The sequence below is a fragment of the Chiloscyllium plagiosum genome, unplaced genomic scaffold, assembly GCF_037043375.1.
Source record: "Chiloscyllium plagiosum isolate Xiang-an unplaced genomic scaffold, Cpla_swu_hap1 HiC_scaffold_1, whole genome shotgun sequence".
Classification (NCBI taxonomy): Eukaryota; Metazoa; Chordata; class Chondrichthyes; order Orectolobiformes; family Hemiscylliidae; genus Chiloscyllium; species Chiloscyllium plagiosum.
The window spans coordinates 1,127,145-1,151,113 of record NW_028270139.1 but is presented as its reverse complement, the minus strand read 5'-3'; the positions used below and the strand labels follow the sequence as shown (position 1 = coordinate 1,151,113).

The 23,969-nt window shown below is 41.3% G+C and overlaps 1 protein-coding gene across 1 annotated transcript in view; it reads right to left on the bottom strand.

Moving 5' to 3' along the window:
- plrg1 (pleiotropic regulator 1) overlaps positions 1-17,886 on the bottom strand; it is a 40,316-nt gene extending 22,430 nt beyond the window's left edge. The window contains exons 1-7 of the mRNA XM_043700252.2: positions 17,742-17,886; positions 13,665-13,771; positions 9,481-9,614; positions 7,968-8,021; positions 7,421-7,514; positions 1,672-1,762; positions 1,461-1,562 (exon numbers count right to left, since the gene is read on the bottom strand). Of these exons, the coding sequence (XP_043556187.1) occupies positions 1,461-1,562; positions 1,672-1,762; positions 7,421-7,514; positions 7,968-8,021; positions 9,481-9,614; positions 13,665-13,771; positions 17,742-17,750 (591 nt within the window). The 5' untranslated portion in view covers positions 17,751-17,886. The remainder of the gene's footprint in view (positions 1-1,460; positions 1,563-1,671; positions 1,763-7,420; positions 7,515-7,967; positions 8,022-9,480; positions 9,615-13,664; positions 13,772-17,741) is intronic.
- Between the last annotated feature and the right edge of the window lie 6,083 nt (positions 17,887-23,969).

The following is a 23,969-nucleotide window of genomic DNA, read 5'->3' as shown; positions in this document are numbered from 1 at the left end:
AAATACGAGTGAGTTTAATTCAAAGGCATTACGTTTTTACACGCCAATCTTGAGAAATACAACAGAATTATCTTTTGCTAAATCTAATGGCAGAAAATACAGCACCACCTAGATGGACAAGTTTGGATATTGGCATTTAAGCTCACAGCAGCTTTTTATCTAAAGTTACTTTACACACAATTAACGAGGAGTAACACTGCCTTCCCAATCAAGCACAGAGTTCCAGACACATTATATTGCACATCATAATCCATATACAGAGGAACCTCGATTATCCAAATATCAATCATCTGAATATTGGATTATTTGAAGGAGATCTCGAGGTCCCGATAGAAACATTACATCAAAGACGCGTTTTCAACACTGATCGAGTCTTTTGTTTACAATGATTAAACAGGCACCATCTCCAAACGACTGACTGCTTGCCCTCTCTCTCTCCCCCCATACTTTCACTGGAGTACTGCAGAGGAGTGTACCCTAAAGCCCCCTTTCTCAGATAATCTGGTCAACATTGTCCTGTACAGGGCAAAGGTGAAACCAAAAGGTTACAGTAAAAAGTTACCTGTGCGTGCTCAGCTGTGCGCTATTTGGAGACTCACCCTCCAAAAGGCAGCAGCAGTCTTGTTGTTGATGTCCAGATTAGCTGTCCCGGAGGGGGCACTGTTGGACAGGGACGTGGGCGGTGTTGGGTGGGTAGTGCTGGACGGGGGCATAGGGTGGATTTGGGAGAGGTGGAGGGGCGGTGTTGGGCTGACGGGCAGGGGGCGTTGGATGGGGGCGCGGGGCAGTGTTGTACGGGGTTTGGGGGGGGCTCGCGCGCTGTGTGCTGCTGCCTCTTCTCCTGGACAGGGAGTGGACTTAAAAAACTCTGAGCCCCAGAGGAAAGGTATTTAATCGATTAACCGAATAATCGATTATCCAAACGAAATAGTGCCCGCCCATCTTGTTTGGATAATCGAGGGTCTCCTGTAGTAAGGCATTAGAAAGGAATCTCATTGGTTTAGAGCACATCTGAAGATGGTGAATTAGATTAGATTAGATTAGATTACTTACAGTGTGGAAACAGGCCCTTCGGCCCAACAAGTCCACACCGACCTGCCGAAGCGCAACCCACCCAGACCCATTCCCCTACATTTACCCCTTCACCTAACACTACGGGCAATTTAACATGGCCAATTCACCTAACCTGCACATTTTTGGACTGTGGGAGGAAACCGGAGCACCCGGAGGAAACCCACGCAGACACAGGGAGAATGTGCACAGTCAGTCACCTGAGGCGGGAAATGAACCCGTGTCTCTGGCGCCTCACATGTTTGACTTGAAAGCATTATTTTATGCAGTTAGGCAAAAAGAAAGCATTTTAACTTACACTTTCTTGCTGCAGAATGAAACTTTTTAGCTGTGATGAATATCTATGAATAGGTTATTTATGCAAGAGATTCACATAATAATTTGCTTACTCTGTACAGCTTCCAAGGTGGGTGCCATTGTGGTTTTGGCATTGTAGGAAGTTTTCTTGAAATTAGTGAAGAATTCTTTGAACCTCCAGCATCCATTACAGCCTGTAACATATTCAAACACAAATATAAAGATCACGATTTGTGTATTTTTAGTCTGTCCCATCACCAGAAGTAATGTGTGTTAGCATTTATAATTTCTGAAGGATCTTACCATGGAAGATCCTGGCGGCTGTGAACGTTCAGCAATGCCCGCATGTCTGTGGATATCAGCAACACTGGCTGCAGTACGATTTGCATCATGTCTGAAAGTGAAATAAAACATATTTCATTTATTAACGAAAATATTGAAAATAAGAATCCACACCACTATCCAATTTAAAACAGAAAATTGGAAAATCTACACAGCTATTACTGATGCACTTAATGAATTATGCTTAATAGCAAATATAAAAATACATTATTCATCAGCCAAGGTGTTCTCAAACTTCAAATGCATGGGCCAGTTACCTTACATTGCTGCTTTTAATAAAAATACTTCAAATCAGCAGTAGGCAAATTATTCAAAATTGTGAACTAAAAGCTCTTACTACATTGTGTAGAAATTACTTATTTCCAGGTTAAACTCAATTTATGATGATCGAGTTTTTAAATCATCAGATTCAGGAGTTAATTTGAAGTTAAACAACATTTGAATTACATTTGCACTAGCTTTCACAACATTCTGTAGAAAGCAGTTTTCTCATCCAATTGCTCATTATCATGAAGCAGGGGTTCAGAGTTGGACAATTCACTTTTACGAGAAGATCATAAACTCAAATAAGCTCACGACCTAAAACCTGTTCATTAGGGCCTCTACTCCGGGACAAGGAGGTCTGGGTTCAAGTTCCACCTACTCCAGAGGTGTGTAATAACATCATTGAACAGGGTAACCAATTAAAATGTATGCTTGGAGCTGATTCCCTACTACTTTTAGAGTGTAATGGAGGAAAGATCACAAACTGATGGAGCATCAGCATCAGAATTCAAAAAGGTACATATTGCACAAGCCTAGGGGTTACTTTGAAATTAGTAGGCTGAATATTGCTGATAAAATAACAAGATTAAATGATCATTTCTTTATTGCAAAAATATACTTTATTCAAAGAAGTGTGCCTATAAGTACGGTACATAAGAATTCTCACATTTGTTCTGTACAATCTTTTCAGAGAGATTAAAAAAAAAGAGACAGATGTGGTCCAGTTAGTTCTGCTATAACTTGTGTTGCTTCACCGTGAATTGGCTATAATGTGATTGAAGAATTTAGACCATTATTTGTAGAATGCTAACTTCCCTTACCTGTATTGGATATAACGTGATTGCGGTCCCATTGATTTGAATGGTGTTGCTATTATGCAATTTTCTTATAACGTGGGACCGCACAGGAACAGAACTATCACATTATATCAGAACAGATTATACTGGAATTTGACCACAGAGCTACTGTGCAGTTGCAAAAAAAAAGGCATTTTTAACCGATGTACAATGCTCCTCAGACAGCTGTTCTCACAGCATTCGGAGATCCACACTCAGTGCCATGTGTCGCCATATGCACACTCTCGGTCTCTCTCTCTCTCTCTCTCAAATCAGCACCACTGCAGAGCTATCCTGCCCCCCTACAATTCCACTTTATACTCTGGCTCATTTGACATGCTAACAAAAACTTTGCCTTTCAGGCATTAAGAAATGCAAGATGCAACAACTTAGAGACACCCATACCCCTCCAGAATGTTTCTCCCCTCCCCTTCTCTCTGACTCCATCCCTCTTCTAACCCTACCTCCTGTTGTGTACTTACTATCCCTTCTGCTCTTCCACACTCTGATGCTGAACATTCTGTACTCAGCAAAGGTCTTAATTTTGTCCCCCTGCACCCACCACCTCAATGAATTTCAGGCACAACACTCCTCTCTTCTTTCTTTGCCATCGTGCCTATTTCTATGGACAAGAGTCCTCTCCCCATCACCTGCCTCCAGTACTCTCCCTCCACCTAAGCCCTCCCTGACTTTTTAACCTGTACTCGACTTGTTCATTGAGAATTGTCGCCATTGATGTTGATTCCTCTGTCCCCACTTGCTAATTCAAATGTATCTCCTTTTGAACTGACAAGGTGGGGGTGGGGGGTTGCTGTTGTGGTCTAAACATGCTGACATCTACATTGCAGAGGCACAGCACCAGCTCTTGGACACCTCCTCCTATCTCCCAGGACCATGACCTCACCATTGTCCACATGGGTGACTAATATCATTTCATCTGGTGATCTCCCCATCGCTGCCTCCAAACTCATAGCCCCTCAACACTGATCACTTCTACCTCCTTCACAAAATCTACAAACAGGACTGCCCAGGCGAACCCATTGTTCCTGTCTGCTCCTGTCTCACAGATCTCATCTATTTCTATCCTCGACTTGACTTTGTCCCCCCTTGTCCAGTACCTTCCCACTTATATCTGCAATTCCCCTGATGTTTTACATTAGTTTCAGAATTTCCAGTTCATGGGCTGCAGCCACCACCTCTTCACATGGAAATGCAAAACCTTTACATGTCCATTCCCCATCAGGATGGTCAAGGCTGTCTGCTTCTTCCTGGAAAAAAAGGTCAATATCCACATCCATCACCCTCCCCCTCTGGCTGAGTGTACCTTCCACTTTGAACAACTTCTCCTTTAACACCTCACACTCTTCAGGTCAATAGGGTGGCCATGGGCCTGCATGGGCCCCATTTATGCCAATCCCTTTTGGGGTGGGTAGTCTCATAACCCAAAACCTTTTATCCAGGACATCAATGCTGCTTACCTCTCTTGCCCACATTTGGAAATGTTTATTTATTTCACTTCCAATTTCCACCCTCCTCTCACCTTCACCTGGTCCATCTCTGACTCCTCCCTTCCCTTCCTCAACATCTTTGTTTTCATTTCTGGGGATAGGCTGACCACTGATATCCACTACAAACCAACTGACTCCCAGTTACTTTAATTATAAATCCTTACACCCTACATCCTGTAAAGACTCTATTCCATGCTTCCAGTGCCTCCATCTCCATCACATCTCTTCTGATAATGCCAGCTTCGACAAGCAGACCTCCAAAACGTCCACCTTCTTCCTCAAGTGAGGAATCTCTACCACCATGGTTGATAGAAGCACTGCTGATGATTCCTGCTTTCTATTTATATGTTTAGTTTTCTTTGGGTTGGTGATATTTTCTGTGGTGATGTCATTTCCTATGGTGATGTAATTTCCTGTTCCTTTTCTGAGGGGGTGATAAATGGGGTCCAAGTCAATGTGTCTGTTGATAGAGTTCTCAATAAACACATTGACTTGGACCCCATTTACCACCCCCTGACAAAAATAACCAGGAAATGACATCACCAACCCAAAGAAATCCAAACATATAAATAGAAAGCATGGATCATCAACATTGCTTCATCCGGAGGCTCACTGAAAATGTAACCTAGTATGGTGACAAAAACTTCTGAAAATGAACCTTCCAGCACAGCAAGCAAACCTACATCCAGAGCATCAACCTGAGCTACAAATCTTCACAAAACCCACTAGTTTTTTTTTGTAGCACCATACTTTTTATAGAAAATAGAAACAAGTAGGCCATTTGGTTCTTCGAGCCTGCTTTGCCATTCCAACCAATCTTAGATAATCCTCTATCTCAATGCCATATCCCTCTTTCTCTTAACCTCTGATGCCTTTAATATCTAAAAACTTACCAATCTATTTGTTGAATATATTCAGTCACCCGGGTGCCACAGTCTTCTGTGGTAATGATGTCCACAAGTAGATGACCCTCGAGTGAAGAAATTTCATCAACAGATGCCTAAGGGAAAGACAACGGAACGAGGACATGCCACAACCCAAAGGACTAGCCACACTACCATACATCAAGAGCATTTCTGAACTAACAGCCAGACTACTGCGACCACTAGGACTCATAACAGCACACAAACCAACAGCCACTATCAGACAACAACTCACCAGAACGAAGGACCCCATACCCAGCATGAGCAAAACAAATGTAGTGTACAAAATCCCATGCAAGGACTGTACAAAACACTACATAGGACAAACAGGAAGACAGCTAACGATCCGCATCCATGAACACCAACTAGCCACGAAACGACACGACCAGCTATCCTTAGTAGCCACACACGCAGATGACAAGCAACATGAATTCGACTGGGACAACACTACTATTATAGGACAGGCCAAACAGAGAACAGCCAGGGAATTCCTAGAGGCATGGCACTCATCCACAGATTCAATCAATAAGCACATCGATCTGGACCCAATATACCGATCACTGCAGCGGACAGCTGGAACTGACAACCGGAAGCGGCAGATTCAAACCACTACAAATGGCGGAGGAAAGATCACAGAAGCGCTTCACAGGAGGCTTGCAAGCACTGAGGATGTCACTTAGACAGGGGACGAAACGTCTGCAACACAAATTCCCAGCTCGGCGGACAGAACCACAGCAACGAGCACCCGAGCTACAAATCTTCTCACAAACTTTGAAATATTGTCTTTATTTTTCACTCTGAAGGAGTACAAATTCATATTTATCCAAGTTATACTGAACCTGCCATGTGTTATACTACTTAATCAACTTGTCTAGATCACTCTGACACCTCAGAACTCTCAATCCCATCTGGTTTTGTGGTGTCAGCAAACTTGGAAATACTGCATTCGGTTTCCTCATACATGTCATTTATACATGTCATGAATAACTAGGACCCAAGCACCGATCCCAGTGGTACACCACTAGTCACTGCCTGCCACCTGGAATAAGACCCATTTATTCCGACATTATGTTTCCAGTCTGTCAAGCAATTCTCAATCCATGCCATTGTATTATCCACAACCTCGCATCTTACATTTTACCACTAGCCTTTTCCGTGCGACCTTATCAAAAGCCTATCTTAATGAGCAATTGTATAATTTTATGGTCACTCTTCTGTAGTGGATCCACACAAGGTTGCTCGTCTTTTCTCATTAGACAATACCCAATTGTACTGTTATTGCATGCATCTCTAATTCTGTTTAATGCCTTCCTTACCTTTGTTTCTTTTTTCAATATTTTATTTCTACCTGATGTTACATTGAATTTACCCCAATTTGGACTTGCTTTTCAGTTGTTCCTTTATTATAAAATTCCTCTAACAGATTGACTAAGAATAGATATAGTTAATTGCCTTGTTCCTTCACGCCTTTGATGTTCATTTCCATCTCTGTAATATTGTTCAACATTGCCCTTGCTGACACTTGCAACTGTGTCGTTGCTATCTCTAGACTTGAGTACATGTACTTGTGAGCTACATATTCTTAGCTCACCTTCCATCTTCTATTGGCTTAGGTCAATAATTTTTGGATAATCTTTAATAAACTTTATTAAAATTCTGGATATGTGAATCATTCCTCCAGTAATATAATCGCTGACTCAGTATGGAAGCTATATTTTTATACTGATTTAAACAATAACATTTTGCAATATTTTGCTATTTCTTAATATTCATTTGACTTTATGGAAATAATAAAGAAATTAAAAATTCTTTCCACAAGCTGATAATGAAGCCATTACTGCTCAGAAGGAAGCCATTCAATCCATCAGGAATTGTCACTTAAATTGAGTGATTGACATTTCGGAGACCATCACAATAGAAACAACAAAAGGTTATTCATTTCAAATGCCTGTTCAGCAAGATTTGAGGAGTTGACCAACAGTGAATAAGTGTCCACCATAACTTTACCAAATTTCTAATACGAATACAGTATAAAGCTGTCAAAACCATTTGTAACTACGTGTTCCTCTCAAATACCAAAGTATGAACATTGTGTTATAATCAAATAAATTCCTTCCTTGTTTTCAAGAAAATATAGCCATAATTACATTCCAATAACTTTTAAAAGCATAAAGCTTACCTGGCTTGTGAAGAAGGAAGCGACAAAGCCAAGGCTTGAGCACTTGCCTCACTGGGCATTTTCTGCACTTGTGTATCAGCTGTCAGAGCAACTCCTACAATTTACAGAGGTTGAATAAATGCTGTATATTTAAGAATGGCAACTATAGACTTACTTTCAAAATTATGTGGTTTTGCAAGTAAATTTCTTGATTTCAGAACCTAAGATACCAGAGTTGCATGTTACTTCAAATATGCTTCTGGTTAATATGCCCTTATTTCTAACAAATTTCTGTTTGTAAAAATAATACTTAAAAGTCTCAAATTTAGTTAGGTGGAAATCTATAATGCTACCTGAATATCACTAAGGTTACCATTTATAAAGTTCAAGTAAGTCCCTATTAAAAGATTAAGCATAGCATACTTATTTATTCTTTGGAGCGGCTTTATTTTGTCCCATTGATCAACTCAATAAGTGAATTTGGCAGTCTGACAGTCAAACAATCAGTGTTAAAACTCATGACAGATTATAAACTTCAAAAAGAAATTTTAACAGAAATGCTACTGACCTGGACCTGACGGGTATGGATGTGTGCCAGTTATAATATATTCGGATTCCTCACCTAAAACATAATAGACATAAGGGATACATTTAGACTTCCATATTCTTTCAGAACAGTTTAAAGCAAGATTGCAATCATCCAAATAAAGCTTTAAAATGGTGGCACTTGTAAAAGTCGGCACTGATGATGCAAAATTACACATGTACCAAGTACATTCTTCAAATCATAATTATGGGCACCTACCACCATTACATGTGAATAAATCCATTGTTCTTTTATGTATTTATTTGAGAATATTGAAACACTTAGGAAATAGTGTGTGCCACTGCTGGTCTCTATATTTGGTTCTGCTTTGTAATAGGGTCAGGTCTTGTGAACTTTGCAATAGGTTAGTTCAAGGATGACTGGAAGATCAGTTTTATAGCACAAGAGCTGAACCCATGGAGGGTTTCTAAAGATGATTTTAGAATCTACATCACAGTCTCCAAAAAAGAAACATCAGCCAGCCACAACTGTTCCAGGAAGACTCCCAGCATCAACAGCTTGTGTTTCCAATGTGATTTTGGTTGCAGATCAACATTTGGGTCAATTTGTGAACACTCTTTTTCTCTGGAGTTTAGCTGCCACTTGGCCAAAGGACATTTAAGATAACGCTTTGTGGAATTTTGTATCTTTCTCAGAACAACAGGCTGTATGTGTGTTAGTTTTTGAGAAAAGTAATTTCACATCTTTTCAAAGTCTAATCCTTCTGTTAATAATCTTTGCTGGAGTAATTTTTGTTTGAAATACAAGTTATGCTTGTTAAGGAAAGAAACCTGTCTACTCATCTTCATCAAGCAAATTGTCTTTCTGGTCTATGATACTGACCGGAATTTCTTCAAAATTAGTTAGCTAATTAAGTTAAGGATTCCATAAGTTAAGATTTCTTTAAGCTAAAGTGATTTACATTAAAGTGGCAGAAAACAATAAATAGAAATGCACATTAGTTTTAATTGTTGTGACATATGATCTATATTGCCGATAGTGAGAGATAATCATTTCAAGACAGATTATAACTAACAGTGAAAGCAGAGGAAATCCATATAACGTCCAAATCTCTGAATTTCGACACAGAAGAATTTGTTTTACTAATTTCTGGGGCTGATCACCACAGTTACCAGAGCAATAAACCCTTCATTTTTTAAACTTACAAAAACAAAATTGTTTTATTTTAGAAATTCATTTGATACTTTTAAATGTTTTTTTTTCCAAAAAGGCTACAGGCCCCAGTGAAAATTCAGTTCCTAAACGAAAAATATTTAAATTCAAAAGTTTTCTTATATTTTCACAGACACAGAGATCAGTTTCGAAACTGGCAACATGCTCACATACAAATAAGTGCTCTATACTCAAGATAACAAATAAATCTTAAAACCTGCAGTAGTGCACATAGGTCATAACTGACAGAATAAAATAAACATAACTAAATTCACTTCCATAAAACTGAAAATATTTCCTCTATTGTGAGTTGACTGCATACCACGATTTACGTCATAAGGTCCATGATTGTAGGAATCAGACTGCGAACTCTTCTCTCTGATTTCCTTAAGTATAGGCATATGGAGCACAGGACTGTACTCTGTCTGTAGCTTCACACTCATCTTGAGTTTGTAACTGATCAAACAAGAAAAACACAAGATCAATTAATCAAAAGAAAAGTAACTATCAGAAACAATTATACAGCATAAATTTTTTTTCACATTACAGTTCAAAGTAATTCCAAAATAAACAAAAGCAAGGAATGGTCTCATAGGACAGTGGTTGTTTCCTGTGTATTACTATTTCTTTCTCTTTACATCACAGTAGTGGCACTAGGATATTTAGCTTGAGTAGAGTAGGGCAGGGAATTTAGTTGCATCAAATAAATGTATGTCTTGCAGACACTTCTCACGTACTAAACAACTACCTGTACCAGGAGTGTTATCTGCTGGAACTCTATTTCCAGTGTGAGAATCTGAATAACATCTGGCATCACAGCAATGCAGCAGGGAGGAGGGAGAGCTACATGGACATTATGATCCAGGAGATAATAATTCCATACCTCAAAACTGCGCAGATAGAAAAACAAAATGAGTAATTGTTAGGGATTGAAAGCAGAACAAACAGAGCTCCCATTAACTCCTAACCATTATTCATTTTGATAGACAGTACAGTCAAAGTGAAGTAGTACAAATTCCAGTATGATTGAGTAATGCAAAACAGAGTGCTTCAGCTGGGGTATTTTCTAAGAGAATTCACAGTTAGGGAGTTGGTGTGTATCTGGTCTCTGGATGTAAGTTTGCTTGCTGAGCTGGAAGGTTCATTTCCAGACGTTTTGTCACCCTACTAAGTAACATCTTCAGTGGGCCTCAGGCAGAGCATTGTACGTGGATCTGATCTTTCAAACAACAGGGAGTGATTAGAGAGATGAATCTGCTGTCAATGAGGCCAAAAGATAAGCCCAAAAACATTGATAGGTAAGCGGGTATGTAACTGATTCTTGACAGTCAGATATTTCTCTCTGTAAACTGGGGCAATAATTTAAACTTGTAATGGGAGCACACAATTGTTAAATAGAATTTGTTAAATTCTATTATAACCACAAATAATCATGGTAAACCATTTCTAAACTTGAAACCAAATAAAGTACAATAAAAATAACAGATCCAGAGTTTATCCGACAGCTATGGCACAATGGAGTTGGTGTTTATTTGTTTGGTTCGTGGCAAGGACCTCTGAAGTAAGTGGCTGTGATTTGAAGAATTTTGGCACAGGTTTATAAGCAGAAGTCTAAGTTTTGGGCAGTATAATGCATCTGTGAGGGGAAAGTTACTGGACGCTATCAGAAGGCAATCACAACTCTTAAAGTAGGTACTTCAGATTTGATGCTTATTCAGAGATAGGAGGATGTGATTGCAAATGATGCAAGTAACTAGGAGGCAGTACTGAAAACAAACTCAACTCTTGCATTTGCTTTTTGAGCTTGCAACTTGTGTAGAGGAAAGTAGAGGCAGCAAGGAGAATGAACAAATTGACCACAATACCATGCCCGCTGAAGTGGGGAGAATAACAAACAACGCAGGAGTGCTGTAATAGGGACTAGTATATTTAGCATGCACTTCAGTTTTTGCAATTGAGGGCTCAAATCCCAAAGGCTAAGCTGCCTATGGCTTCAAGACATCTTATTCTGGATGGAGAGAAACTTGGAGTGGGACAGATGGATCTAGTTCACAAGGTTCAGAACAGTACCAGTAACATAGATCAGACTCTGGAAGAGGTGTTGCTAAGGGAACGAGTAGCTGAGAGCTAAAGCAGAACTGTAAAAGTATTGATCTTTGGATTACTACCTGAACCACAAGCAAATTGGTACAGGGAGGAAAGGTCAAAAATTTGAATGTATACCTCAAAGACTGATATTCTGGGAATCTGTTAGTTTAGTAGGCTTGATGGTTGTAGAGTGACATTACACAGCACAAGTTCACCATGAACCAAGGTCACCATGAAAGTCTTACCATCTCAACAATAACCCCTCACCTGAGGAATGGTGACCCTCAGGTTAAACTCACCACCAGCTATTTCTCCCTATAATGAGACATGATCCTTTGTGACAATGGCGACTTTTACTTTTCAAAGATTTATGTGGGAGTAGTGGGTTCCAATTCATTGGCACTAACAATGGAGAAGGAAGATGTAGTGTTGGGATGGTCTTCACCTGAACCTCACTGGAATCACTGTCTTGACAAATCTTATAATGAGAGCTACAAGGGAAACTTTAAGCTACAATATTCACAAGAGAAGAGGCATGTCAAATCAAAAGGAAAGAACAAAGTAATATGAAATGGGTAGTGATAAGAGTTTGAGAGGAAAGGACAGAACTTCGAAAGATAAGAGCAAACCAACACATAAGACGAATAGTATAGAACTCATAGAAAAGTGTGAAAAGATTACATTAAATGTTGTTTACCTGAACATATGTACAACTTGCACAAGATGAACAAATTGATAGCACAAATAGAAATGAGAATTATATGACAGCTGACAGGAGACACAAAACCATGCTGACTATCCCTAATCAGTGCTTGCCTTTCCAAATACATGTAAATCTTGTCCCTCAGGATTCCCTCCAACAACTTTGTAGTTACTTGGCTTTTCCTTACCACCTTTCTTAAATAGTGGCACCACTTTACCCAACTCCTAGTCTTCCTGAATCTCACTGCTACTATTAATGATACAAATTTTTCAGCAAGAGGCCCAGCAATCACTTCCCTAGCTTCCCACAGAATTGGATGGTACACCTGATCAGGTCCTGGGGATTTATCCACCTTTAAGACATCCAGCAGCACCTCCTTTGTAATATGGACATTTCTCAACATGTCACCAATTATTTTCCCACATTCTCTGTTGTCCATGTCCTTCTCACAGTAAACACTGATGCAAAATATTCGTTTAGTATCCCTCCATCTCCTACCGCTCCATACATAGCCTCCTGCTGATCTGTGAGAGGCCCTGTTCTCTCCCTGGTTACATTCTTGTTCTTAATGTATTTATATAATCCCTTTGGATTCTCCTTAACCCTACTTGCCAAAGCCATCTCATGTCCCCTTTTTGCCCTCTAGATTTCCCTCTTAAGTATATTCCTATTGCCTTTATACTCTTCTAAGGATTCGCTCAATCTCTGCTGTCTATATCTGACATATGCTTCCTTCTTTTTCTTGATCAAACCGCAATTTCTTTAGTGAGCAGTAGGTTGTGGTCCAACTACAATAAGCACTTTTGAAGTAAATGCTAGGGTTTTGTGTGCAATTCAATAGGCTGACTGGCCCCTTCTGTGCCATACATTTTCTCTGTTGGGCTGGACCCTTGCTCGAGAAGTCTTAACAACACCTGCACTGATGGCCCACCACAATTTTCAAAAACAATTTGCAGTCATTTAACTTGGAAGTGTCACTATTGTAATGTAAAACACAGTAGCCAATTTGTATACAACAAATACTCACAGATAATTCTCTGCTATTGAACACAATTTGTTTTCCTGATGCTAAGTGGAGAATAAATACTAACAAGAATAATTAAAGAATTAACTCTCCTACACCTGTTTGAAATACAGTTTTGGAAACTTTTATGTTCTTCTTGAAGAACGAATGGACCTTGAAGCAATGTTGAAATTAAAGGCTGGCATCTGAAAAGGCATAGTACTTCTTCACTGAACAGCTAGCTATCTTCTTTGCACTCAGTTCTCAGGAGTTGGTCATAAACACACTAGCTATTGACTCAGAGGTGGAAACACTGACAAACTAATCCATTGACTGAAATTGACAATACAAAAACTGGCTGTGGAATACAGAGAAGTGCCATAACATATGGATGCCACGCCTCCAGATGATATGGCTGACCAGGGACAGTTTTGCGGATTTGAACAAAGTGAAGACTGTGTGGGGTTATAATATGAACAGGCGTTTTATTACAAATAAGTGGTCTAAGCAGACAAAATGAAAGCATGGTAATGGGAAATAACACATGTTGAAGTATTTGGTAAAATATAGATTGACCCATCTATGTGCTGGACATAAAACACTTTGAGATTTTGACATTGGTTGTAATGAAGTTGGGCGCCTCTCATTGTATCTAATGAGATACTCATTCTGTTACCAAATATCATAATTCAAGATCACCAGAAGCACTCACCTTTTCTCATCTGCTGCAATAGGTTTAGCATGATCACTAACAAACATGTCATGGGTTCTTTTCAAGGATCTGAACACCAGTGTATGCACAGAGTGTTTCTGCACCTCCTATCAAAAAGGAAAAAACAATTTTAAAATATGTATGAAATTCTCATTCTGAACCAACTAATCAAACAAATAATCAAATTGAACTAAACAATAAGAAAGCAGGTGGAACCACTGAACAAAATATTCTCTGTATACTTAACACATTTCAACATGCCATGTAACCTTAAAAATATCCTGCTGACACTTCAAGAAATATTATCACAGGTTCACATGAAATATTTATCGGCACAATGGTATTTACTTTTGGAACAGAATGAAACACCGCCTGAGAAGTTATTTCATATCTCACGAACTGCCACATGACATGCGCTGGGCAGTTTCTAGTGACAGTAGGTCCAAATCACAAAACACTCCCAAGTCATTGAAAAATGTTTGGAAAAAGGAAATAGGTGAGAGTAGCAGTAATTCTGGATACCAAACACCTCCAAACCATTACATTCTCACTTTCTCGGATTCTGTGTACAGTTAAAGCATTGCTGGGGTAGTCAGAAATAGCTTTATTCTTCGCTGTGGTTCTGTTCGTCGAGCTGGAAGCTTTTGTTGCAAACGTTTCGTCCCCTGTCTAGGTGACATCCTCAGTGCTTGGGAGCCTCCTGTGAAGCGCTTCTGTGGTGTTTCCTCCAGCATTTATAGTGGCCTGTCCCTGCCGCTTCCGGTTGTCAGTTTCAGCTGGCCGCTGTAGTGGCCGGTATATTGGGTCTAGGTCGATGTGTTTGTTGATGGAGTTTGTGGATGAGTGCCATGCTTCTAGGAATTCCCTGGCTGTTCTTTGTTTGGCTTGCCCTATAATGGTAGTGTTGTCCCAGTCAAATTCATGTTGCTTGTCGTGTGTGTGCGTGGCTACTAGGGATAGCTGGTCATGACGTTTCGTGGCTAGTTGATGTTCGTGGATGCGGATCATTAACTGTCTTCCTGTTTGTCCTATATAGTGTTTTGTGCAGTCCTTGCATGGGATTTTGTATACTACATTAGTTTTGCTCATGCTGGGTATCGGGTCCTTCGTTCTGGTGAGTTGTTGTCTGAGTGTTGGTTTGCGTGCTGTTATAAGTCCTAGTGGTCGCAGTAGTCTGGCTGTCATTTCAGAGATGTTCTTGATGTATGGTAGTGTGGCTAGTCCTTTGGGTTGCGGCATGTCCTCGTTGACTAGCCCGAGCTACAAATCTTCTCACAAACTTTGAGCTTTATTCTTCCTCTGATCATCATTTTGCTAACCTGAAAATGCTCAATACTACCAGTGTAGAGCTCTGTGCAATTGGAATTCATTCCTCGACACTTACTTTCCCAATTTTAACAAGCACTATATGTAATTAAAGCATGGAAACAAAACACCCTCCAGCTTGTAAGAATACAAGAACTAGGAAGAATAGGCCATATGGCTCCTTGAGCCTGCTACACTATTCAATAAGATCATGGCTGCTCCCATCTTGGTCTCATCTCATTGCTACAACTCTTGACCCTGCAATTCCCACCATATTGTAGTTCAAGACTCCATCTCCACCTTAAATACAGTCAACAACATTGAATCCAGAATGTTCGCGGGAAGATTATTCAAAAGATTCACAATTCCCTACAGAAGTAACCTCATCTCAATTTTATATAAGTGTTCTTTTATTTTAAACATTCAGCACTTTCAAGTTCTCTCATGACAGTACACTGCAAATGAGTAATAGTGTACAGTGCTGGTCAACTGAGAACCTAATACTATATTCTAATACATATTTTGTCAAAAAAATTATAACTTTGCTTAAAAAACTTCCAAACATTAAACTTTAACATATGTATCTTTTGTGAAGGAAACTAAAATTAAATGCTAATTTCATGTCACCACCTCATGCTTTGTGCTAATGTCTACTCATTTCTTATTAAGCATATAGTTTATGGTTACACGTCTTCTGTGACCCCTTCATGCAAAGGTTAAGTTGTCTCTAATTATAGCATGGGATACACTAGAGTTGTTCAATAATAAAACACCAATTAACTAATTAACAGAAGTCACAATCTAAAATCAAAGCTCTGCAGCAAGATCAGAGAAGTTATGGTACTAATGGAATGTCTCCCTCATATTGACAAATTTGCCTAGTAGCATATATTCTCCAGAATTCTGACAGTATATTCTCAAGATCATATATTTGAAGATTCATAGAATTAGAAAATTATAAATAACACAGGAGCAGGAAATTTGTCTGATATAGATGATCTTCCACAAAATGAGTAGTTCTGATCCTGCACCCCTGCTACTATCCCGATGTATTTTCCTAAAAGAAAGTGAAGACTGCAGATACTGGAGATCAGAGTCAAAACTTGTGGGGCTGAAAAAGCATAGCCAATCAGGCAGCATCCGAGGAGCAGGAGAGTCGACGTTTCGAACATAAGCTCTTCATCAGGAATGCTCGAAACATCGACTCTCCTGTTCCTTGGATGCTGCCTGACCACTTGTGCTTTTCCAGCACCACACAATGTATTTTCCTGCATTACTTTATCACTTTCTCACAAGTGCTCATTCTTAATTAACATTCATGTGTCTACATTATTGAATATTGCATTACATAATCGTGTAAGCTTCCCATAAGTCACTTCATCTACTCTCTATCATTCTATATGCAAAGTTTCCATCAGCTCTATTTCATCGTTTTAAGCTTTAAACACTTCATTAACAGCCTATGGTTTCCTCTATTTTAACAAAAACAAGCACAGTGGTTAGCACTGCTGCCTCACAGCACCAGAGACCCGGGTTCAATTCCCGCCTCAGGCGACTGACTGTGTGGAGTTTGCACGTTCTCCCTGTGTCAGCGTGGGTTTCCTCCGGGTGCTCCGGTTTCCTCCCACAGTCACAAAGATGTGCAGGTCAGGTGAATTGGCCACACTAAATTGCCTGTAGTGTTAGATAAGGGGTAAATGTAGGGGTATGGGTGGGTTGCGCTTCGGCGGGGCGGTGTGGACTTGTTGGGCTGAAGGGCCTGTTTCCACACTGTAAGTATTCTAATCTAATCTAATCTAATCTAATCGAAAGCACGAACGTTCAAGTTTCTTTCACATATATATGGACACTTTAAACAAGACTCATTCGGACAGAACTTAATTTACAATGAAAGACAGATGGGCAAGTGGGGAATGCATCAACATTCCATGGGCAGCACAGTGGTTAGCACGGCTGTCTCACAGTGGCAGAGGCCCGGGTTCAATTCCCGCCTCAGGCGTCTGCGTGGGTTTCCTCTGGGTGCTCCGGTTTCCTCCCACAGTCCAAAAATGTGCAGGTTAGGTGAATTGATCATGCTAAATTGCCCGTAGTGTTAGGTGAAGGGTAAATGTAGGGGAAGGGGTCTGGGTGTGTTGCACTTCGGCGGGTCGGTGTGGATTTATTGGGCTGAAGGGCCTGCTTCCACACTAAGTAATCTAAAATAAAATCTGTAATTACACAGCTGATCAAAACCAAAAATATGAATTATTCAAGTAGCTATGCAGGGTAAGAGATCACTTCATTGAAGTGCATTTTTAAAGATATTTGAATGGATAAATGCCAGATATGGAGGGATGATATTATATGGCATTTGATCATCATACATTTCCCCTTTATAATATTGGGACTTTGTAGAGCATTTCAACCTCCCTCTTTTTCGAACAGCTTCCCTAAAATTACCCTTCTGCATTTTCCTCAGCGACTTGAGATGGTCCCCCGCCATCCCACTTCAGTGTGCAGGATGCCCTCTCTCTGACCTGCACATTGTTGGACTGTGGGAGGAAACCCACGCAGACGCGGGGGAATGTGCAAACTCCACACAGTCACCCGAGGCTGGAATTGAACCAGGGACCCTCGTACTGTGAGGCAGCAGTGCTAACCTCTGAGCCACCCACTGTGTAAGGTCTTTCCCATCACTGGGCAGGGTAACCCCCAGGCGGGAACGCTCAGCCCCTGCCAGACCGGCACCGAACTCCCTCTCCCTGATCCGGAACACAACCCGGGCAGCCGCACCTCCGCCATGGCTGCAGCACGAGCCGCTTTTTAAAAGCGGGCCTCCGGATTCCAGCAGAAACCGCCGCCTCCCCGCGTGAGCGGCCTTCCTCCCCGATCACACAAAGCGGCGCTCGCTTTGCCACCCAGCCCGGAGACGGACGAAATTGGAAGAGAGGCCCGCTTGCGGGGTTGTCTACCCGCCTGCGAGAGCGCCACTGTCTCTGTGCGGCCACATACTGTATTGATCGACACGCGATCCGAGTATGCGCGGTGCGGGCTTGAAGCGAGAAATGGCGGAGAAACTAACTGCCAGCTGAGTGAGGTGGCCTGTTTCAACGGGACGCTTTAGAAACACTCAAGTGTGGACTTCAGGCTCCAGATATGATTATTCCGGTTCGGCTGTTTACCCCGAGTGGGAACAGTTACAGGTTTTATTCAGAAAACAGGCCCCGAGTTAATGGCTGTTCGGGCTCGGGCCCGCCATGTTGGTGAGGGCACAGCGCTGTAGAGCGCTTGCGCGGTCACCCCCAAAACCCAGAGGAACAATGAATAATGGGCAGAGTGTGGGCAAACCCAGCAGGAGGTAGTCAGCAACAACTGCTATGGAAAACTAATCCCAATGCACTTCACACGAAGGAGGGAAACCAAGGTCTTGTACAGAGCCCACATGAGGTGGTCGAGGGACAGATATCCAAACAGTTTGGAAATGAAGAAGGAGAAAGTGAGAACTGCAGATGCTGGAGTACCAGAATAGAAAAATGTGGTGCTGGAAAAACACAGCAGGCCAGGCAGCATCCTGTGTTTTTCCAGCACCACATTTTTCAACTCAGTTTGGAAATGAAGTAAGTTTCAAGAAGCAAATTGAGATACAGGAAGGGAATTCCAAATCTTGGGGCTGAGGCAGCTGAAGGTGCAGCCACCAATGATAGAACATTGGGAATGTGTAGTAAACTGGAACTGAAACAGCCTACATGTCTAGGATAGGGAAATTACAGAGATAAAGATGGGGGAAATCATGGGAGTAATCTGATGACAAGGATGAGAATATTAAAGTCTGGATGCTGATGAATGGGCACCAATGTAGGTCAGTGAGCATAGAATTAACAGAGGAATTAAACTTATTGCAAAGTACCAACAGCAAAGTATTAGATGGCTACAAAGGGTAGAATGGGAAAGATCACTGAGCACAGCATTGAAGTGTTTGAGCCTGGAAGGTAGGGATGATGTAGGTTTCAGCAGCAACTCCACTGAGATAGGGATAGAGAATGAGATGACAGATGTGGATACTGCCAGTCTTAGTTATGACACAGATATGACATCAGCAGCTCCCCTCAGAGTCAAAAGCAACACCAAAATTGTGAACAGCCTGACCAAATCTAGAAGAGTAACAAGGGAGAGGGATGGAGGCAGTAGGTCAGGAATGAAGATTGGAGCAAGGACTGGAAATAATGGCTTAATTCATCTCTGTATTTAATTGTAGTTAATTCATTAGCATGAAGAGACTCAGCAGGGGGATGGGAAACTGAATTGTCGCTCCAGGTAACAGGAGGTTGGGAGTAGTGAGGTCATAAATAAGGTTTCAAAGTTGCAAGAGTGTACTGGCAGGCAGGAAGGTGGTCGAAGTGTGTACTTCAATGCCAGGTGCACCCAGAATAAGGTGGGTGAACTTGTAGTGTAGGTTGGTACCTGGGACTTTGATGTTTTGGTCATTTTGGAGACATAGAGAGAGAAGGGACAGAAATGGTTGTTGTAGGTTCTGGGATTTAGATGTTCCAACAAGAACAGAAAAGGTGGTAAAAGAGGGGGAGATGTGGCACTGTTAGTCAAAGACCAGTATTATGGTGGCAGAAAGGACGCTTGATGAGGACTCATCTACTGAGATAGTATGGGCTGAGGTTAGAAACAGGAAAGGAGAGGTCACCCTGTTGAGAGTTTTCTATAGGCCTTCAAAAAGTTCCAGAGATGTGGAGGAAAGAATTGCAAAGATGTTTCTGGATAGGAGTGAAAGTGACAAGGTAGTTGTTATGGAGGACTTTAACTTTCCAAATATTGACTGGAAACATTGTAGTTAGAGTACGTTAGATGGGTCAGTTTTTGTCCAACGTGTGCAGGTGAGTTTTCTGACTCGGTATGTCGATAGGCCCAACAAGAGGTGAGGCCACACTGGATTTGATACTGGGTGATGAACCTGTTAGTTTTGGATGTAGGTGAGCACTTTGATGATAGTGATTACAATGTGGTTACGTTTACTTTAGCAATAAAAAGAGATAGGTATATACCAAAAGGCAAGAGTTATAACTGGGGAAAACACAATTATGAAGCAATTAGGCATGATTTAGAATGTATAGGATAGGGAAGGAAATTGCAGGGGATGGGTACAATTGAAATGTGGAACTTGTTCAAGGAACAGCTATTCGTGTCCTTGATAAGTATGTCCCTGTCAGGCAGGGTGGAAGTGGTGGAGTAAGGGAGCATGGTTTACTAAAAAAGTTGAATCTCTTGTCAAGAGAAAGAAGGAGGCTTATATAAAGTTAAGATTTGAAGGCTCAGTTAGGGCGCTTAAGAGTTACAAGTTAGCAAGGAAAGACCTAAAGAGAGAGTTAAGAAGAGCCAGAGGGGACATGAGAAGTCATTGACAGGTAGGATCAAGGAAAACCCAAAAGTTTTCTACAGGTATGTCAGGAATAAAAGAATGACGAGTAAGATTAGGGGCAGTCAAGGATACTAGTGGGAAATTATACGTGGAGTCAAAGGAAATAGGAGAGACACTAAATGAATATGTTTTGTCACTATTCACACTGGAAAAAGAAAATATTGTCGAGGAAAATGCTGAGATACAGGCTATTAATCTAGATAGGATTAAAGTTAATAAGTAGGAGGTGTTAGCAATTCTGGAAAGTGTGAAAATAGTTAAGTCCCCTGGGCTGGATGGGATTTATTCTCGGATTCTCTGGGAAGCCAGGGAGGAGATTGCAGAACCTTTGGCTTTGATCTTTATGTCATAATTGTCCACAGGAATAGTGCCAGAAATCTGAAGGATAGCAAATTGTTCCCTTGTTCAAGAAGGGGAGTAGAGACAACCCTTGTAATTATAGACTAGTGAACCTTACTTCGGTTGTGGGTAACATGTTGGAAAAGATTATAAGAGATAGGATTTATAATCATCTAGAAGGCAATAATTTGATTAGGATATTCAACACAGTTTTGTGAAGGGTAGGTTTTGCCTCACAAACCTTTTTGAGTTCTTTGAGAAGGTGACCAAACCGGTGGATGAGGGTAAAACAGTTCATATGGTGTATATGGATTTCAGTAAGGCATTTGATAAGGTTCCCCACGATTGGATCAGGAATTGGCTAGCTGAAAGAAGACAGAGGTGGTGATTGATGGGAAATGTTCATCCTGGAGTTAAGTTACTAGTGGTGTACTGCAAGCATCTGTTTTGGGGCCACTGCTGTTTGTCATTTTTATAAATGACCTGCATGAGGGCGTAGAAGGATGGATTAGTACATTTGCAGATGACACTAAGGTCGATGGAGTTATGGACAGTGTCAAAGGATGTTGCAGGTTACAGAGAGACATAAATAAGCTACAGAGCTAGGCTGACAGGTGCTAAATGGAGTTTAATGCAGAAAAGTGGGAGGTGATTCACTTTGGAAGAAATAACAGGAATACAGAATACTGGGTTAATGGTAAGATTCTTGGTAGTGTCGATGAGCAGAGAGATCTTGGTGTCCATGTACACAGATTGCTGAAAGTTGCCACCAAGGTTGATAGGGTTGTTAAGAAGGCATATGGTGTGTTAGCTTTTATTGGTAGAGCTTCAGAGCCATGATCACCCAGCCCTCCAGGGGAATGCAAACTCCACTGGTCACAGGCCTCCAGTCTGAAAAACAACCTTCCACCACCACCCTCTGTCTTCTACCTTTGAGCCAGTTCGGTATCCAAATGGCTAGTTCTCCCAGTATTTGATGTGACCTAACCTTGCTAATCAGTCTCCCATGGCGAACCTTGTCAAACGCCTTACTGAAATCCATATAGATCACATCTACTGCTCTGCCCTCATCAATCCTCTTTGTTACTTCCTCAAAAAACTCAATCAAGTTTGAGAGACATGATTTCCCACACACAAAGCCACGTTGACTATCCCTAATCAGTCCTTGCCTTTCCAAATACATATATATCCTGTTCCTCAGACTTCCCTCCTACAACTTGCCTACCATCGACGTCAGGCTCACTGGTCTGTAGTTCTCTGGCTTGACCATACCACCCTTCTTAAACAATGGCACCACGTTAGCCAACCTCCAGTCTTTCGGCACCTCACCTGTGACTATCGATGATACAAATATTTCAGCAAGAGGCCCAGCAATCACTTCTCTAGCTTCCCACAGAGTTCTAGGGTACACTTGATCAGGTCCTGGTGATTTATCCATCTTTATGCATTTCAAGACATCCAGCACTTCCTCCTCTGTAATCTGGACATTTTGCAAGATGTCACCATCTATTTCCCTACAATCTATATCTTCCATATCCTTTTCCACAGTAAATACTGATGCAAAATTCTCATTTAGTATTTCCCCCATTTTCTGCAGCTCCACACAAAGGTTGATCTTTGAGGGGCCCTAGTCTCTCCCTAGTTACCCTTTTGTCATTAATGTATTTGTAAAAACTCTTTGGATTCTCCTTAATTCTATTTGCCAAAGCTATCTCATGTCCCCTTTTTGCCCTCCTGATTTCCCTCTTAAGTATACTCCTACTGCCCTTATATTCTTCTAAGGATTCACTCAATCTATCCTGTCTATACCTTACATATGCTTCCTTCTTTTTCTGAACCAAACCCTCAATTTCTTTAGTCATCCAGCATTCCCTATACTTACCAGCCTTTCCTTTCACCCTAACAGGAATATACTTTCTCTGGATTCTCGTTGTCTCATTTCTGAAGGCTTCCCATTTTCCAGCCGTCCCTTTACCTGTGAACATCTGCCCCCAATCAGCTTTCGAAAGTTCTTGCCTAATACCGTCAAAATTGGTCTTTCTCCAATTTAGAACTTCAACTTTTAATCTGGTCTATCATTTTTCATCATTATTTTAAAACGAATAGAATTATGGTCGCTGGCCCCAAAGTGCTCCCCCACTGACACCTCAGTCACCTGCCCTGCCTTATTTCCTAAGAGTAAGTCACATTTTGCACATTCTCTAGTAGGTACATCCACAGACTGAATCAGAAACATTTGTTGTACACACTTAACAAATGCCTCTCCATCTAAACCCTTAACACTATGGCAGTTCCAGTCGATGTTTGGAAAGTTAAAATCCCCTACCAAAGTTTTTGTTGCAAACGTTTCGTCCCCTGGCTAGGCGACATCATCAGTGCTTGGGAGCCTCCTGCGAAGCGCTTCTTTGATGTTTCCTCCGGTGTTTATAGTGGTCTGTCCCTGCCGCTTCCGGTTGTCAGTTTCAGCTGTCCGCTGTAGTGGTTGGTATATTGGGTCCGGGTCGATGTGTTTGTTGATGGAGTTTGTGGATGAATGCCATGCCTCTAGGAATTCCCTGGCTGTTCTCTGTCTGGCTTGCCCTATGATAGTAGTGTTGTCCCAGTCGAATTCATGTTGCTTGTTGTCTGCGTGTGTGGCTACTAAGGATAGCTGGTCGTGTCGTTTCGTGGCTAGTTGATGTTCATGTATGCGGATTGTTAGCTGTCTTCCTGTTTGTCCTATATAGTATTTTGTGCAGTCCTTGCATGGTATTTTGTAAACTAAGGACTGCACAAAACACTATATAGGACAAACAGGAAGACAGCTAACAATCCGCATACATGAACATCAACTAGCCACGAAACGACACGACCAGCTATCCTTAGTAGCCACACACGCAGACAACAAGCAACATGAATTCCTGCCTAACTCTCTGTAATCTCCCTTCAGAATCTCAACCTTTTCCCTTCCTATGTCATTGGTTCCAATGTGGACAATGATCTCTTGCTGGCCCCCTCCACCGTGAGAACATTCTGCACCCTCTCTGAGACATCCTTGATCCTGGCACCAGGGAAGCAACACATCATTCTGCTTTTTCGCTGCTGGCCACAGCAACGTCTGTCTGTACCTTGAACTAGGGAATCCCTTAACACAATTGATCTCTTGGAACCCGAGGTACTCCCTCATTGCATTAGAGCCAGTCTCAATACCAGAAACTTGGCTGTTCGTGCTATGTTCCCCTGAGAATCCATCACCCCCTACATTTTCCAAAACA